This window comes from Phragmites australis, chromosome 16 (assembly GCF_958298935.1).
Source record: "Phragmites australis chromosome 16, lpPhrAust1.1, whole genome shotgun sequence".
In the NCBI taxonomy this organism is placed as follows: domain Eukaryota; kingdom Viridiplantae; phylum Streptophyta; class Magnoliopsida; order Poales; family Poaceae; genus Phragmites; species Phragmites australis.
Genome location: NC_084936.1, coordinates 17223565 through 17241992, shown reverse-complemented (window position 1 = coordinate 17241992; position 18428 = coordinate 17223565). Strand labels below are relative to the sequence as shown.

Here is an 18428-nt window from a genome sequence, read left to right as displayed (position 1 = left end):
TCTCCCTACTGTTTTTATGAATTAATAATAGTTTGATGTACTCATATAGATAGTGTTTCTTCTATTTTTGTGAGGAAAAAAATGGATATCCTCTGCTCCCTAGTGGCGTTTTGCACCTATATGAAACTGTAGAGTAACCTTTCCAGTCATGCAGTTTCATCTGGTCTTTCACCATGGAAAGATTAAACGTCGTTGCATATTACACTACTCCATGCAAACATAGTAAATAAATTGGTTGAATTTTGCAATAAATTCCATGAAAATTAAGTGCCGAAGTTTTTAAAAGTCTCTTTTGTGGTACGAAGTTTTCAGAAGTTCTCAAAACACTTCCAGATATAACAGTATTATATCACCCATTAAAAATATCTATAATATAATATCATAAATGATTCGAAATAAGACATTGTATGGGATAAGACATATAGTTAAAACATGATAAGACTTATCCGAGATGGCTCCAAGCACGAACCATTGTAACAGCCCAAATCCATCCCCCCTCTCTCTCGCTACGGAGCCGAGTCCACCTATCAGCGTCATCTCCCAACTCCCTTCTACTGCACCAGATCGAGACCAAAAATCCCGTTGCTCTCGTCACCAATTAAGGCATTTATTCGCCAATTGAAGCTTGGGTTAGTAACCGTAGGTCGCGCCGATTCAATTCACGAAGAAATGGGGATGGGAGACAAGGAAACCGACCACCCGCCATTAACACTAGCCGGCCAAACCAAATCCTCCCCTCTCGTCGATTTAAGCCACCCCACCCCTCGGCTGAGCGCCCCTTTGCCCCATCGCACCCAAACCTCAAATTCTCGTCGCGTTTATAACTATTTTACTACTAATATTTTCCTAATATTCCTTGTAACATTAATGTTGGTTTCATGTATGAGTAGAAAATGTTTAGTGGTGCTTACTCATGGGTAGTATAGGCTATAATAACATTGAGTAATGCTATATGAAACATGAGGTTAATTATTTGGTAAATTGCGTAGACACATGAAAAGTAGGGTCTAGGCAAGTGTTGGCATGTGGATGTGTTCCAGGCAATTATGGGCTTTGATGGATATCGATGATTACCCTGAGGTTTGGATAGCAGTGGTCTTGCCCAGACCATGATAAGGACCAGTTCATAGAGCGATCACCCATGAAAATAGTATAACCACAAGTCTAGTATGGGACGGGCTTAGCTGAGTAATTATCTATCCTCTCAGCATGGTGTAGATCATTTGGTGGTAAGAGAATGGAATGATGTACTTCCTGGGATCTGTAAGGCGCAAGAGGGGGCTTCTGAAGTGGAGGGTGTTATGTACTAACAACGGTGAAACCTCAGCAGTTTTTGGTTGGTTTTAGTGGATCATAGTAGTGTGAGCTGTGATTCAACTTTGGTTTGGTTAGAGGTGGATGGAATGTCGAATGTGGAACAAGGTGGTTGGAACCTCAGCTCGAGTCATAAAGATCTTTCACATAGTAAAAGTTCCTAGAGGGGGGTGAATAGGCTTTTCTGAAAATTAAAACTAAAACAGCGGATTAAATCTACCAGATACTCTAGTGAAGGTCGGATACTCCGGTCTGGTCCGAAGTATCCGGTCTAGTCCGAAGTCTCCAGTCTAGTCCGGAGTCTACAGGAAATCAAGAACAGCTACGAATTAAAGCGAGCAGCTAGAATCTAAGGTTGTAGCTAGGTCTACTAGTTATCACAGAGCTAAAATAACAATTAATACTAGTAAGATGATCACTAAGGCAATTTATATGAAAAATCACAAATTCACACGATTGAGTAAATTGCACAAATAAGAACGCGAGAGATTATCCGGAGTTCGGCCACCTCACAAAGAAGTGCATACGTCTCCGTTGAGGAGCTCACAAAGAGCCGGGTCTTTTCCAACCCTATCCTCTTCTAGCGACCACAAAGATCAAGCTAGAATTTTCTTACTCAATTTGAAGTTGATTACAAACTTCCCGTGGCACTCCACAAAGATTGGGTGCTCTACGGGTGACGTCTTGCCGTCTAGAAGCACAAAGCTTCAAGAGTAAAGATCACAGCGAATGCTCGAGGAAGAACTCAATGCTCGAGTGGTTTAAACTCTCTCCAAACCCAAACTCACTAAATTTTGCAAACTTTGCACTAGGGGTGGTTGGAGCGACTTTAAATGCTCTTAAAATGCTCAAGGAGTCTAGAGTTCACCAGCAACAGCAAGCCATTAATGCCATGGGGTGTGGGAGCATTTATAGTACTCTCTCAAAAACTAGCCGTTACTGTTCTGACAGACCTGACCGGAGTATCCGATGAACACCGGAGTATCCGGCCCCAAATTCAAAAATGGCGTCAGAACGGTTACAGAACGTGTCAAAACTAGCCGTTACAATTTTGTTAAGTTACCGGAGTCTCCGGTCCTGACAGAGCTTTCAAAAAGACTAAGTCTGGAGACTTGCCGAACCCTCCGACCTCTCCAGGTACCAGAGTATCCAGTGAACACCGGAGACTCCGGTCTTTTTATCAAAAAAGAATAAATGCTAACTGAGACACCCCTGCCGGAGTCTCCATCGGAAACTCCGGTTAAAACTTTTTCTCCTACCGGAGTATCCAGTGAACACCGGAGACTCCGGTCTTTTTTCAATAAAAATAAATGCTTAACCAAGACTCTCTGGCGGAGTCTCCCTCGGAGACTCCGGCCTCAAAACCCACCAACTACCGGAGTATCCGGTGAACACCGGAGACTCCGGTCTTTTTCAACAAAAATAAATCGAAACCGAGCACCCTCTGCCGGAGTCTACCTCGGAGACTCCGGACTAACTACTAAGTACCGGAGTATCCGGTGAACACCAGAGTATCCGGACTCAGTGAACTTTGCAGAATTAACCCGGTATCCGTGGGTGAGTGTGTCTCTCAACTTGTTGGTTCTAAAGGATATCTTAATCATTAAGACACTAATCAAGCAATCAAATACAACCCTCTTAATAGAGCGGCTATCCTAGATTTAATTTCAAAAATAAAAGAATTTAAATCTTATTGAGTACTCCTAGTTGCTTCTCCTTTCTTTTCGACGGGTATCAAACGTCATATGTCTTCTCAACTAAAACTTAAACCTATTCATAACTTAGATAAACATATTAGATCCTTAATCGTTTTGTCATCAATAAGCCAAAACCCATTTAGGGGGCCTAAATGCACTTTCACATAGAAAATAGGTTGCCTTTATAACTATTTTACTACTAAAATGACATTTATGTAAATAAACCTTGGAGTTAAGCCATTTTTTATATTGGCCCACATATCATACTTTTTTATATTTTTTGAGTATTCCATGTACTCACACTTGCTATACCCAAACAATGTTGCTTAGTATGAGAAGATTTTGAGAACTTCGCAGAGGATGGTGCATTCTAGGGTATGTTCTCTATCAACTACCTGTGGAGTCGCCCAGTTGAAGATGAAGGCTACGTTTAGTTCTGTTGAAGTGTGCTTTTCTTTTAGACCCTTGGGGTCTTTTGAGGTAATAAAGTTAAATGTTGTAAAAATGGATATTGTTCTGTCGCTTATGATGTCACAATATGTATGTAACTTGATCTTAGCATACATATAGTTGCATTCGATTTGGTCTTAAAACCGAATGCGACAACCATCAAGGATAATATCCCAAACAATTTTTTTATGTTCATCTATGATAATCAGTTATATGCCAAACTTTTTCAAATCCAAACCATTGGGGATATATCCCAACCGTTCATATAGAGAACCATTAGGATAATAAGACATCCCAAACGATTCTATTCTGGAACCGTTTGGGATAATACTTATACAATTAATAGTTTCTATGGAAAATAATTTTAACATTAATATTTTTTATAAAATATATTGCACAATTAATAATAGAGGTTTAAAAATAGAAGAGACTATCTAACAACTATCATAATCTATGGAGCAGGATGCCAATGTAAGTGATAAGGTGGCCTAAAAGCAAGAGTAGGAGAGATTTGCTGGTGGTTTGGATTGTAGAACAATATGACACGTGTCGATATCGGAATACTTCCTTATTATAATGTAACCAAGTGAGGAAAGTCATGCTTTAAGAACCGTGCAAGTCGGTTTCTTATTTTGGCCTCAAAACCGTGGCAACGATGGAGATGCATGTGGCACCATTGTGAAGCTTATGTCAAGGTGAAGCAAAGTGATAACAACGTCAGGACATTGGATCGAAGAAGAAATACTTAGATGAAAATACCCCTAGGTGGTAGGTAGGGTGTAATGTGAGTTGTGGGCATTTTGGGGAAGATGTTCCAATTTATTCTATGAATAGAGAGGGCTGGTGTTTTAGTCCCTTGAGCCATTCACTTCAGATTTGGAGAGAGGGTAGAGACAGGAAAGCAAGAGAGAAAAAGAAGGGAGGCTAGGATCGCCCCTTTTGGTGGTGTTTATGGTGGTGGTCGTGTGAGATGAGATAATCATACCTATGTAATTAGGCATCTTACTTATCTTGAAGTAATGTAAGTGCAAGTTTGTGGAAGTACTTATCTCAATCTCTTGTGTCTCTTTGTCTAGTTTAATCTTTCTATTAGCTCCCTTGCAAGTTTTCTTGATTTTATTTGGATTTCGTTTTTTTGGTGAATTCTTTGTATGAGCAAGGATAGGGATATTGACCTAGCTATGATCTAAGTTTAAACCCCCTAGAACAAGTTGTATTCAACAATCTGGCCCAATATGTCTGTTAAACATTAGCTTCAAAATATTCAGAAAAGTAGCAACTAACAATATAAATAGTGTGGTAGACTAGATAATCTGGCCAACTCAAATAGCTTTCATGCATGGAAGAAATATCGTAGAAGGGTTGTCATACTTCATGAAACCATCCATAAACTTAATCGCAAAAAGATGAATGGTATCATATTTAAAATTGATTTTGAAAAGACATATTGACAAGATCAAATGACTTTTCTATTACAGACTCTCTGGATGAAGAGTTTCTCCCCTAAGGTATTCCTGGGTGGAAGTGTGGCCATCAAAGTTAATGAGGATATTGGCCCATATTTCCAAATAAAAAAAGGCATATGCCAAGAAGATCATGTCTCTCAGATTCTGGTTTAACATTGTTGCCAAGTTATGATTGAGAGAGCCAAAACAAATGGGTAAATGAGTGGTGTCGGACCACATCTTATTGATGATGGCTTATTCATTCTTCAGTATGTGAAGACATATTTTTTTTATAGAACATGATCTTAAAAAGGCTAGAAATATGAAGCTTTTGCTTTGCGAGCAGCTTTTTCTATAAATATTAACTTCTATAAGAATGAATTATTTTGTTTTGTGTGGTTTAGGATGACTCGAACAATATGGCCAGCTATTCGGATGTGCCATGGCGAACTCCCCTTGCATTATTTGGACATTATATTCCGATTCATTTTCAAAAACTGAGGAACCCATATTGGAAAGTAATTGAAAGAGAAGCATTTAGACTTGTCCTTCTTAACCTCCGGATCGGGCAAAGCGGTTCGAGGAGGCTCTGCAGTGCGCCCTAACAACTCATGTGCCCGCCACCGTCGGAGAGCGCGACGAGATTGACCATGTGGAGGTAGCAGCCCTGGAAGGCGTCGAAGATCAAGGAGAAGTCATAGGTTGGTGCCAGGAGTTGGAAGACGGTGTGCGGAGCAGCATGGGATCTAAGCTAACCTTCGGGAGTCGGTAATCGCCGGGTCAGTGTCGCTCCGTCGCTTCTCGACCGGAAAGGACCGAGGAAGCGAGATGACGACTGGACGAGCGTAGTTGAGGACAGGAGCTATGGGCCGGTGCTGCTGGCCTAGTGCTGGGCCCCAGATACTGGGTTGGTGCGAGCCCCACCACTACATTTTTTTTTCTCTCATCATTTTATGATAAATCTTTCGCACAAGGTAACTGGTAAGTTGAAAACACCCATGATTTAATCATAATTTCCTTGCCACCAGAGGACATGCTATGCTCACACCGGTCCATGACTTTCTTACTGAAACTCTCCTCCTTCAGTGGTTGGCCTAAATACTTTGACTCAAGTGCTAGTGCAGGGACTTGCAGTGTAGACTTGATTTGGTCTTGCTTGTTCGGCTCACGGCTATCACCAAATAAAATTGAGCATTTGGCCGGGGTGACCTTGTGCGTATTAATTCCTGCAAAACCATTTGTATCCTCTCCGCACGTGCCTCTCTTTCTTGAAAGAAGAGTAATCCCCGAGGCGCCCCATGCAACTTTGACTGCCTGACTGGTATAATATTTTTGCTGCCACATCTGATTTCAATACCCTTGTCTCAATCCTCGAGCAGGCAGGAAATTTTCAAGCAAATATCCATTGAATCTGATCGAATATTCCACTGAAGTAACACAAGTCATAATCCGTATATCAGCAAAGCCTAGCTTCTGCATAGCACCTTTGAGGTAGTCCCAACCAACTCCGTCATAGGGTTTGGACAAATCTAACTTGTATGCACAGAAGGCGTTAACTTGTGATGCAAGCACTCAAAGGCAATCAGCGCATTGTCTGTTATGAGGCGGCCAGGTACAAAGGCACTTCCGTTCTGGGAGACAGTGTCGTTTAGGAACGGTCTCAGTCTGTCAACCAGGCACTTTGATGCAATTTATATAAGACATTGCAAAGGCTAACTGCCCAGTATTCTTTAAGCTCTGCAGACTCCTTTACCTTTGGAATCAAGACAATGGCAGTGCTGTTGACTCCATCAGGCATAACACTGACGGAAAAAAATTATTCACCGCCTTGATGACGTCATCTTTCAACACCAATCAATTCCTCTGGTAGAGTTAGGCTGAGAAGCCATCCGGCCCAATGGCTTTTAGGGGCCCAATTTGGATCTAGAAACCCTGATTTAAGGACATATTGTTTAAAAAATGATCATAGTGTTAAGAGTATTACTTATGTAGATAGGTTAATTTTCTTTTGTCATACTATGAAGAGGAGTTTGAATTAGTTTGATCTAGTATATTTAGTTAGTTAACTAGCAGGTGATGTGCACTAAGGCTATGTAGCTCTAATAGACCAAGAGAAGACTAAAAAACAGAAGCCGAAAATTGGGCTCAAAGTCTCTTGAATTAGTCTTGAAAAATGGAAGGATGAATGGGACTTATCCCATTAATTTGAATTGGATCAATGGGATTAAGCTCAAGATTTCAATGGAAATATGTATTGTTCCTCACGAGTTTTCTCTAAGATCATCAAAATTGAAATTCAGAGTAAAATTTTATGGCCGAAATAAGAATTGCAATTTCTAGATGCCACCGTGTATTATGGTGACTACCACCATATGTTACGATGCTAATATATTTTTTCAAGGCTTATTCAGCATAAGGTTCCAAAGGAAGATATGAGCTCCTCATATACTTTTGACACAAAGATTATCTAAATCGGACTTGGGAGTCAGGAGTGATAGTCAAAATACAGTAAACAGTTTTATAGTCACTGTTTAATACTAAGAGACTATTATATGATATAGTGACATATTACAGTGCACAGTGTTTCACGGATTCAAAATATCGACGTTCGAATTGTATTTGAAATGGTGTATGTAATATTTGCAGGCGTGCCAATATACAGAGTATACAAGAGACAGGAGACAATGTAATGAAATTATAAACTTTATTCATTCATATCGAATTCATAAAGTACATCTTTCGATTACAAAGTTTTACTCCACAACACACACGTTATCTGACTATATTCATGATCTAGCGATTGCTTTGTCTTAATTCCCAGGGCTTCGTGAAGCTCTCCGGTTAATTACGTCTGTCCTCGGGCTACCTCTGATTGAGCTGCGCTGGCGGTCGTCGTATTGATATCGTCTCCGAGTCTGCAAGGCTATAGTCACATGCAACAAAGATCAAGCAAAGTAAGTGTTAGCAATAAAATACGGTAAAGTACAGAGCAACAGTCTAGCATAAGCTTTTTTTTGGATTGTTTATGTATACTGGGTCATCATCGGCCACGTAGGCCTCAGAATTGTGTTTGTGTGAAGAGGTGAGCTAGGAGCACAGCACGACGCGTAGCTTCTACCAGAAGCGGCGGTATGGTCACAACCAGGAGCTCCGTTGTCAAGCTTGACTCACTAAACTCATTCTTCGGGTCTCGAATTTGTCCTCATCGGCCGACTGAAGGCAACATGCCACGAAGGCAAAAGCCACACAGGCAACAGCCACAAAGGCGTGGGTGATCAATTTTGGGCTATGCAGGCTCGAGCCACAAAGGCAGATATTATGGTGAGCCACAAAGGCGACAATGAGCCACGAAAGAAGGGTAATCACAAGTGAATTATCATATAGTTATTTTGTTATTCTGCAATCTGCAAACAACCCTCAGCGATATGGATGCAATCAAAAGGGATTGTCATCTAATTTTCATATTTTCTGACCAGCCATCAGCAGACTAAATATCAATGTGAGTATATCCTGGAACAAAGATCAAGTACCCACCCAATGATAGCACAGAGGGTAACAGGGTTGTAAAAACAAAATAGTAGAGTCATATCTTTAATAGAAAAAGAGACATAGCACTTGGCAAATAGCAGCAAGCCACCATAGCAGGGGTTAACATACCTCAAGCGCACATATTCATAGTCCCACCATAAACATATCACTAAGAGGAGCAGCCAACATCGGAAATTCTGGGGCAATAGCAATTTATCAAAGCTCACATTGTCCAGTGTACCTCACAGGCTAACTAACAAAACATCGGCCGAAACACATGAGCATACTAGACACCAGAATGCCAGCCAATATCATTCGGTCAAGAACATGAAGGGGAAAGGAGGGCCTCAGCTTAGCATCATTGGCCGTCTTCGCAGGAAACACTGCAACGACCACAAAGGCTAACGCCACCAAGGCAGGATGATCACCAAGATAGCCACAAGCTCATCAACATAGCACCATCATGCAATGATCCAGGGCAAGCAAGAACAAGCCTCATCAAACGAGCATCCAACCTTATACTCTGCAATTAATTATCAATGAACATCGGAATTCATGGGGATGTAGGAGAACAACCCGCATTTACCCGGTAATCAAGGATAGCAACAAGCACATTGCACCAACAGAGGGATCACAGCAATCGGCCTGGCCTTAGTTTTATCATCATCGGCCTACAGCGAACACAAGGCGGCGCGATGCACGCACTGACAGAAAGCACACGGCGACCGCAACAAGCTAGCAACAGCACCATGGCTCGAAGGTCGGTCATCACAGAGCATCAGAGAGAATCAAGAAGGGAGGGTCATGGCCAGGGTTTACCTTGAGGGGCGGCAACAGAAGGGCTCAAGCCAGCCATGGCAACCAGCGGGAGCGTCAGCACGTTGGTGTAACGGCATGCCGCTGCAGCGACGTCGACATGAATCCGGCAGCGACGAGCTCACGGCACAACAGAGTTTCCACTCAACTCCCCAGAATTTTCTCTCTTCTTCCTCCCCAAAGATTTCTTCTTTTTTCGGTGATGGCAGCAGCACGAACTTGATGCGGTCCCTTCTTTTTTTAGCAGGGCTTCTCCTCCCTACCTTTATAGAGGCAGCACGGGGCTCCCACCAGAGGAGATAAGCATGAGGCAGTTGGGATTTGAAGAAGAGTCCCGATCGGATCGATTAGGGATGAGATAAGCACGGGACTCCCATTCGAATCCGCACTGCCGAAGATAGAGGGAGGGGATCCGGTTTGTTGGAGATAAGGAGGAAGGGGAGAGAGGGCACCATCTTGGGTGGCTCAACCTGGCGGCAGCGTGCGCCAGAGCCAGCACGAGAGCGGCTCGGGGAGAGGAAGAAGGAGGGTGGTTGGTGCCTAGGTCAGTCAGGTGCGGGAGAGGATAAGGAGGAGAGGGAGACGGGCTGGTGGCGGCGCCCAGGGAGAGGAGCGGGCGGCTCGGTGGAAAGGGAAAGGGAGGTGGCGGCGGCGCCCGGGAAGAAGGAGGTGGGGGCGGCCCTGCCCCTGGCTGAGCGAAGAAGGAGAGGATAAGGAGAGAGAGGGGAGCTTGGGCCAGCTCAGGCCGGGAAAAGAGAAGGTGGCTGGGCCGGCTCTGGCCCAGAGAGGAAAAAAATGGTTAGGATGGCCAAAAGGAATGTGGGCCCGCCAGCTCTTTCTTTTTTTTCTTTTTTTTATGTATATGTGCATGTACTCAGGTGCAAATACATGACAAAATAGCATCGTACACACAGTAACATGAGATAGAGAAGACCATTTTTTAAGGTTCAAAGGGCTCCTTGTATGATAAAGTAGGGTCACCGTATGATACGATGACCTATTTTTCAGGCCTAACATATAGTTTTCCTTCTTCAACGGTTAGTTTTTGGTTTGCTTTTTAAATACCCCTCCACCCGACTAATTAAGGTTGTTAAAGATCAAGGAAAGGTTCACACACATGTTTGGAGTTTCCTAGATATAAAGTTGATGATATTGAAAATAGCACAAGATTAATGACTCAATACTAGTTTATGTCCACTGTGTGTTGCCCGCTGTGGTGATGGAGAACTTCTAGTTGGGTATAGCATAAGGGGTTAGCGAGAGGGCAGGCAATGAGTATATTTCGTGCGGAGAAGAAGATAATGAAGAAAAAGGAGAAGAGGCTACCTGAGGGAGAAGAGGTGTGTGGCAAACAGTAACAGCGGAGGTGGTTGATGACGAGGTGAGGGCCTAGCGGCACGACAAGCAGGAAGTGGGCGTGAGGTTAGGATCGGTGGGGAATAGGTTAAATATTAGTTATGTGGGTGAATGTACCTGAATAGTTGGATATTGATTTTAGGGTAGAAAATCATTTGACAGATGTATAGATAAACTCTTTTCTTAACTAGTCCATCCATAAAAAAGATCCAACGCGCCAAACTCTCGCACACACATCTCATCCCCGACTCCCCACGTCTCCCACCCACACAGTCTCAGTCACAGCTGAGGCTCCCGCACCGAGCCCGCCATGGCGCCACCTCCCCTGCCCCTCTTCTCCCCGTCCCCAAAGCCCCCACCTCCGCCGCCATGGCTCCACGGCCCTGTCCCCCAGACCCACAACCCCGCCTCCGCGGCCCCTCCAAACCCCGCCGAGGCGGCTCCTCCGAAACCCCGACGCCACAGCCTCAAGCCGCCAGGGAAAACCAGCTCGCCCGCTGCCAAGCCCCTCACCGCCGGCGTCCCCGGCGGCCGCACTCGCCGCGCCGTCCTCGGCATCATCCGCCGCGTCCGCTCCCTCGAGCTCTCCTACCCCCCGAGCCCCATCCCCACACGCAACGCCGATGCCGCCGTCCCCTTCCACCTCCCGATCGACCCGCCGCCGCCGCGGGAACAAGGACAAGAAGAGGAGAAACCCAGGGCGGTTCCGTGGGCGGCAGCGAGGGACGAGGACCTCAAGGTCGCGCTGCGGCGGGAGAGGAAGCCGCGGGAGCCGACGCGCGCGGAGACGGAGCTGACGGGCGACGAGCTGGAGCGGTTGCGGCGGTGGGCGCGCGGGGTGGAACGGTTGGTAAGGGCCAAGAAGGCCGGGGTCACTGACGAGGTAGTGGAGGAGATGCGCGGGGAGTGGGCCAGGGGTCAGGAGCTCGCCGCCGTGCGCCTCGTCGAGCCGCTCCGCCGGTGCATGGACCGTGCAAGGGAGATCCTTGAGGTGAGAAATCTCTTATATTATCGCTCAAGTTAGTGTGATTGATTTCGTGGAGTTTGATTTCCTGAGAATTGGGTGGTTTCGTTATGATGATTTTGAGCTTAGCACTCAGTTGACTCTGAGCTTCAATTAGAGCAATGTGGCTACAAGGTTGCAGTTTTGATGCAAGTTCTCATTTTTTGGGCAAATTGAAGGGATGATTTTGATGCAAGTGGTGCTACATTGGTGGTGCAAGAGGATAATAAATGCTGTTCATGCCGCAGAAAACTTTGAACTTCCAAATGCAAATTTAGTAGTTAAGAGTGTGTTCTCGAAAATGAGGACGAAAAAAATATCAAGGGTCTATATAACTGTTGCAAAGAAATATGCAATTCGATGAAAATGGTGCTAACTAACATAGTCAATTCAAATTGTATTGGACTAGACAGTCAGTTATTTGCCAATTGTCCTGGCATGTTAATAACATGATGCCATCTTTGCAAAAGGTGATAATACAGCGAGTATCCTGTTCTCTTTTAACTCTTGTCTCTCTTTCCTGTGTGTGCTTAGATTCTGGACGTTCACTTCATTCAAATTTTGATGTTAACAATTGTCAAGTGGCCTTAGTGCGGATAATCTGTTGTGGCCTAGTGAGATTGTGTGGTCAAAAAAGGCAATTGATGCAGTTGGTTACTCAATTACTAATCTTGAATTCAAACTTCTGATTTTCTTTGATGGATTTCCCTTTCAACAGATAAAAACAGGAGGCTTAGTTGTTTGGACAAAAGGAGACATACATTTTGTTTACAGAGGAAGCAATTCTCTAGAAAATACAAAGCATCAAGGAAATGAGCAAAGCATTTGTGATCAGAAGGATGAAGAACCTGTCAAAGGTACACTTTATGAGAGAGAAGTCAACAGACTATTGGACAGTTTGGGCCCTCGATTTGTCGATTGGTGGTGGAACACACCATTGCCTGTGGATGCTGATCTCCTCCCAGAGTTTGTTCCGGGCTTTAAGACTCCATTTAGACAATGCCCTCCTGGTGTGAGGCCAACACTAGCAGATGAGGAGCTGACATACTTGCGCAAGCTTGCACGCCCTTTACCGACACATTTTGCTCTCGGTGAGTATGCATTTAGTTCTCAGATGCATGTGCTGTTAAGTATATATATTGTTCCATGACTGTGCTTTTATATGCTCATCAAGTAGCTGTTTGTATTTATGTATACATCCTTTACATGCTTACTAAGTGTTAACCACTTCTGTTGTCTATATGCTTACCATCTTATGGATACATCACTTTAACTTCACATTATAAACAAATGCACAATTATAAGTTTGCCTAATCACTGGCAGGTAGAAATACAAAACTACAGGGTTTGGCTGCTGCTATACTAAAGCTTTGGGAAAAAAGCCTTATAGCAAAGATTGCAGTGAAAGTGGGTGTCCAAAATACCAACAATGAACAAATGGCCTGGAACCTTAAGGCAAGTATTGTTCCTGATGAAGTATGATTCTGCTAGATATATGCGACATTTGTGTTGTTATAGTGCATTGTAGTCAGTTCATGTAAGTAGCAAAACCTAAAATGTCAGCAATCCCCTCCTTTTGTAGTTATGTGCTTTGTTTACCTTACCTTACTAGTTTGTTAACAGCTGCACTATTCCCTATTTCAGTCCTGTCAAAGGCTGAACTAGTGACCTAGTGTATTATACCAAATTAGAATAAGCATGAATCCATATATGGAGGACGGTAACTGAGATAACTAGATCGCCCTGCCTAGCGGGCTTTGATCTTTATTCTGTTTATTTCTTGCTTGCTCTAATACACAGCTATTGCCAACTATATATAGCCGGCCAAGTAAAGAGTCTCAATCATAATCCAACTAATTATTAAACCGAATCCAATTCTATCTTCTAGCTGATTTTATCTCCTAATTACCAAACTTGTCTCCTAATTAAAAGGGTAACCTATCTCCTAACTTGATCTCATACTCTATTGTGCCTATATCATTTCCCTCCTTGCCATGAAACAACTCGTTCTCGAGCTGTGGCGGTGGACATGGCTGCAACCCATGGAAGCCCCATCCTGATGAAAGTATGATGTTTTTGGAAGGTTCCTTGTAGTTCTTGAACACGCCCACATTGTGAAGGATGGAAGCGATATCATCCTTGTTTCCCAGCATAGGCACCGCTGTAGCAGCTAAGGACAACTGGATTGAGAGTGAGACATTTGTCACCGGCAATGCAATTGACACCAGAGCAGAAGTAGCAGGTAGTTGTTTGATGACCAATGACGCTACATATGGAAGCAGTGTTGCCTCCTACTTTGCCTCTACCTCCATGCATGTGATGGCAGGAATTGATAGCACTATGGTAGGCTTTGGATGTGTGGCCACTAGAATAGATGGTAGTGCTTTAGCTGGCACTGGTAGCTGCGAAGCGACTTGTGCTAATGTGACCGTTGGGGCAAGTGGTGGTAGCATGTCCACTGCATCGGTGCTGAAATTTATTGCCCAATTATGTTGACGAGCCTCGATTGCTTCAACCTCAAAACTTTCTCCATCATCTTGCCAAGAAGCTCTATGGTATAGGTGTCTTCACCCATGATGATGGGTGCAAGCTAGATGTGTGATCAACGACGGCACAAAGTAGTGGTGGTGGAGTGGCAGTGGTGGATAGCGTGGAGTAGATCAGCGGCTGCTGCAGATGGAAACCGAACAACGGTGGCGGCAATGGCAGCGCAGGGCAATGGTGGTGGCGGTGGCTGTGGTGGTAGGACAGCGGCGGCATGGTGGTTGGCGCAGGTACAATGGCTGGTGTAATGGCGGTGGCGTGGAAGACAAGCGCAGGCATGGATGGAGCTAGAAACAAAATAAAGGGGGGCCAAATAGAGAAAAATTGATGTTTTATATGAAAAATGTTTGAACATTGAAGGGTATATGTAGAAATTCATCTATCTTTTTTTTCTTGGAGGGGGGGGGGGGGGCAGGGCCCCCACTAGCTCCCTGGCTCTGTCCCTAGGCGCAGGAACATGACTCATGATACCAAATATTGAGGACGGTAACTGGGATAACTAGATCGCTCAGTCTAGCGGGTTCTGATCTTTACTTTCTTTATTTCTTGCTTGCCCTAATACACAGCTATTGCCAAATTTATATAACCAGCCGACTAAAGAGTCCTAATCCTAATCCAACTAACTATTAAACCGAATCCAACTCTATCTCCTAACTGATTTTATCTCTAAACAAATCAAATCCTAAATTACCAAACTTACCTCCTAATTAAAAAGGTAACCTAGCTCATAACTTGATCTCATGCTCTATTGTGCCTATATCACTTTCGTACTATAAGCTTATGTGGTTCTTTATCAGAGATCTTTACCTTTTTGTTGATAATATCATAATAGGTCCTTCATTTGTATCTTCATCTGTAACACTGAAGCTCCTCAGTGCAGCGTCTTACAGGAGGAACTGTGATATTGAGAAACAAGGATTTTATTATTCTATATAGAGGCAAGGATTTTCTGCCTGGTGGAGTTGCTCGAACTGTTATTCAACGAGAGGCTCAGGTACATGACGAACAGGTGAAGGAAGAGGAAGCTCGAATGAAAGTGGTTGACTCACTTCAGATGGTTGGTGGATTGTCATCTGAGGAAAGTTTTGTAGGAACCTTCAGGGAATATCAGGATTTCCAAGCTAACTATGTGTATGAAGAAACCGAAAACTACAAGACCATAATTGAACTAGAGGCCGAGAAGCATAGATTGGAGAAGGAACTGAAAGACCAGGAATGGAAGCTTTTCACTGTATGTGCTGTTCTGAAACATCTTGTTCTCTCGTTTGAAGTCCTTTACCTTGAACATTTACCTAGTTGTAATGTAAAACTGGTACCTGCTGCAGCTTAACAAGAAGATTGAAAGATCCAACCAGGTGCTGGCAAAGCTTCATAGTTCTTGGAGCCCTTCAGAGCAATCCACAGATAGAGAGCTCTTGACACAAGAGGAAAAGGTGATATTCCGCAAGATTGGCCTCAAAATGGATGAGCGTGTTCTCCTAGGTAAAGCTATCTTTATATGGCCTTATCCTTATGCCAATGACCAACCAAAGCTATTAATTTTCTATGATCACTGAAGTTATGTATCATTTGTTTTCCCTTACAGGAAGGCGTGGTATCTTTGATGGTGTAATTGAAGAGATTCATCAAAACTGGAAACATAAAGAGGTTGTGAAAGTAATTACAAAGCAAATTCAAATGCGCCAGATATTATACACTGCACAGCTGCTTGAGGTAGAAACAGGTGGAATATTAATAGCAGTAGAAAAGCTCGCAACCAGCCATGCCATAATACTTTACCGTGGAAAGAACTATCGCCGCCCAACAAAAACATCACCCATTGATCTGCTGACCAAAAGAGAAGCATTACGAAGATCGATTGAGGCTCAACGACGAGGGGTAGGAATCAGCATAAAAAACCATTTGTTTCCCTTAAGGTACCATTTTGTTAACTGTTGCTAGCTATCTGACTTCCTTTCATTTGTTTTGCAGTCAATGAAATACTTTGCTCGGGAGAGAGAAAAGTCCATTTTGGAATTGAAAAGGAGACTGGTCAGTATGCATAGTTCATATACTTTTGAGCTAGGAATTTATGCCCGCTTCATATACTGTTGCATCTAGGAATTTATGTCCTAATTTTATTTTATTTTTGGGGTGTTTTTCTACAGAGATATGTGACAAGGCAAATCAGGTATCGAACCCCATGATCCTGAAGAGTTTAGACAGCATGGTTAATTTATTTGGAATAATGATGGCATCCATACTTTTTTTATACCTTCAAAATACCCTGTGGCTTCCATATGGGATAATTGTGTAAAGCCCGCAATGAACATTGTTGAAAGCGTACAGTTGTATAATTGTCTGTTTCTGTATATATGTGTGCCACTTCAGCTCATCTAGTCGCAACATTTCAAGAGTGTTGTTGGTACAAATCATCATTGAGTGCTGTTGAGGCCCTGAGATGTTAAACAAGCTTGGCGCGCTCTTCACTTTCGTTGAGATCATTCAGCCATTTGCCCTTTTCCCTGTGTATTCCTTTCTGTTGCATGCTACAGAAATCATGCTGATTAACCCCGTGTTAGGGGAAAGGCTCAGGCCTGCAAAGGAGCCCATGTAACCGAGCCACTCATGTAACTAAGTAGCCCATGTAAAGATTCAAGGGCTCCCTTTGTAATGTTTGTATCCCACTAAGAATTGAAGAAGAAGTTTTACCTCTCTTCCCTCATCTATATAAAGGACCCAAGGGGTCAAAAGGAGGAGAGATCTCTCTCTCCTCCCACATGCACCATCCATCTCTTTATTCAGATATAGAACCCCTCGACCAAGCTGGAAATGGTTCTAACAGTTGGCGCCGTTCGTGGGGATTAGGTTCTAAAGAGGGAGGAGGTCTTTGGATCAAACACATTTCGCTCCACGCTTTTGGGCCTTCGTCGAGAAACAACCCTTCGACGGGCCTTCGTCAGGCCTTCGTCGGGGAACAACTCTTCGTCAGACCCTTCGTCGGGCCTTCGTCGAAGAAACACCCTTCGTCACACCTTCGTCGGGAAAAGGGACCCTTCGTCGGTCCTTCGTCGAAGAATAACCCTCTGTCGGGCCTTCGTCGGACGACACCCTTCGTCATGCCTTCGGAGCAGCACTCATCACCGCTCTCTCAGCTCGCACATTCCTTATTTTTGCAAAAAAAAAAAAAAGCGTGGGTTTCGAACTCAATACCTGTAGGCTGCTCATAACATCACAGCACCTATCGAACCACTAGACTTTCGTTCCATTGTTGATGAGATTTGGCAGCTTCACAAATCTATTTTGTAGGTGTGCCACCGGAGAAAAGCTTCCGCCCAGGTGGGCCTTCGGACTAAACAAGCTTCGATGGGCTTCCCCGAACGCGGGCCTTGCCCCGCGCCAGACCAAGCATTCGTGAACCACGCACGGGCTTCGTCCTGCAGGCCTTCGGAACGCAGCACCAGCAGGCCTTCGGCAAGTGAAGGCTCAGTTGGCCTTTGGGCTGGCGAAGGTACACCTTCTGCTGTAAAGGCCCATACAGCCTTCGGCAGGCGAAGGCCCAGCCAAGCTTCGGATGCCGGGGCACGTGGGCCACCTGTCACGGCTGGCATAGCCTTCGCTTGTCTCACCGGGCATTCGTGCGCTCTACTGCGCTTTCCCTTCGCATGTCAGGCTTTCGCACGCTGAGCCACGCATGTGAGCCTTCGACCACACAGACTTTGCCTTCGCCCGCAAGCCTTTCGGACATGCGCGTGCCTAGGACTCGGGCACACAGGCTTCGTCGCCGCCCTCGTGCCTGTGCCGTTGGGCATTCGCTGACTTCTTCCCCGCACCCGCGCCTCGGACGTTTGAGCTTTCGACCACGTGGGCCTTGCCCCGCGCCTGCTTTCGGATGCGCAGATCTCATTTGCGTACGTGGTCGTTCGAACAGGCCTTCGTTACGATGACGACCCTTCGGAGTCATGAGGACGACCTGGACCTCGAGCAAGCACGTCGGTAGTACGATCGATGGTTCATAAAAGACAGGGACTTTCGGTTAAGGCACTCTCCGTTAGCAAAATTCATATCCTTGCACATTCTCTATCTTGCAAAGTATTGCTCATTTGGCAAGAGTGCCACTAGGCGATAACTCCTTTATCACTGTATAATCCATGTGCTAATTGTCAGAAAGCCAGTTTGCTGTTAGAAAGCTGATTTGTGTACCCTTCTGATGTATTCTATACGAAGAGTCATGCATTAGAGTCCGTTGTTACACTAACATCTGCAGGCAGAAGCGGCTATGTGGGCAGAGGTAAA

At 44.4% G+C, this 18428-nt stretch overlaps 1 protein-coding gene across 2 annotated transcripts; it reads left to right on the top strand.

Moving 5' to 3' along the window:
* The first annotated feature begins 10825 nt into the window (after positions 1–10825).
* LOC133895627 (chloroplastic group IIA intron splicing facilitator CRS1, chloroplastic) lies at positions 10826–16527 on the top strand. 2 transcript variants are annotated; one of them, XM_062336083.1, is made up of 8 exons: positions 10826–11597; positions 12328–12700; positions 12934–13064; positions 15034–15384; positions 15479–15635; positions 15739–16031; positions 16125–16184; positions 16301–16527. In XM_062336083.1, exons 1-8 carry the CDS (start codon positions 10917–10919, stop codon positions 16337–16339), a joined length of 2085 nt encoding a protein of 694 aa, XP_062192067.1. In that variant the 5' UTR covers positions 10826–10916; the 3' UTR covers positions 16340–16527. The 2 variants fall into 2 exon arrangements, with proteins under 2 accessions (XP_062192067.1, XP_062192068.1); XM_062336084.1 differs by lacking the exon at positions 12934–13064 and having other exon boundaries at positions 15029–15384.
* The last annotated feature ends 1901 nt before the right edge of the window (positions 16528–18428 follow it).

Bases quoted from the DNA above. Each gene is read 5' to 3' on its own strand.
- LOC133895627 (XM_062336083.1), top strand. From the start codon at position 10,917: ATGGCGCCACCTCCCCTGCCCCTCTTCTCCCCGTCCCCAAAGCCCCCA. The intron at 12,701-12,933 runs GTGAGTATGCAT...AATCACTGGCAG, and splicing joins ACCGACACATTTTGCTCTCG to GTAGAAATACAAAACTACAG. The intron at 16,185-16,300 runs GTCAGTATGCAT...GTTTTTCTACAG, and splicing joins TGGAATTGAAAAGGAGACTG to AGATATGTGACAAGGCAAAT.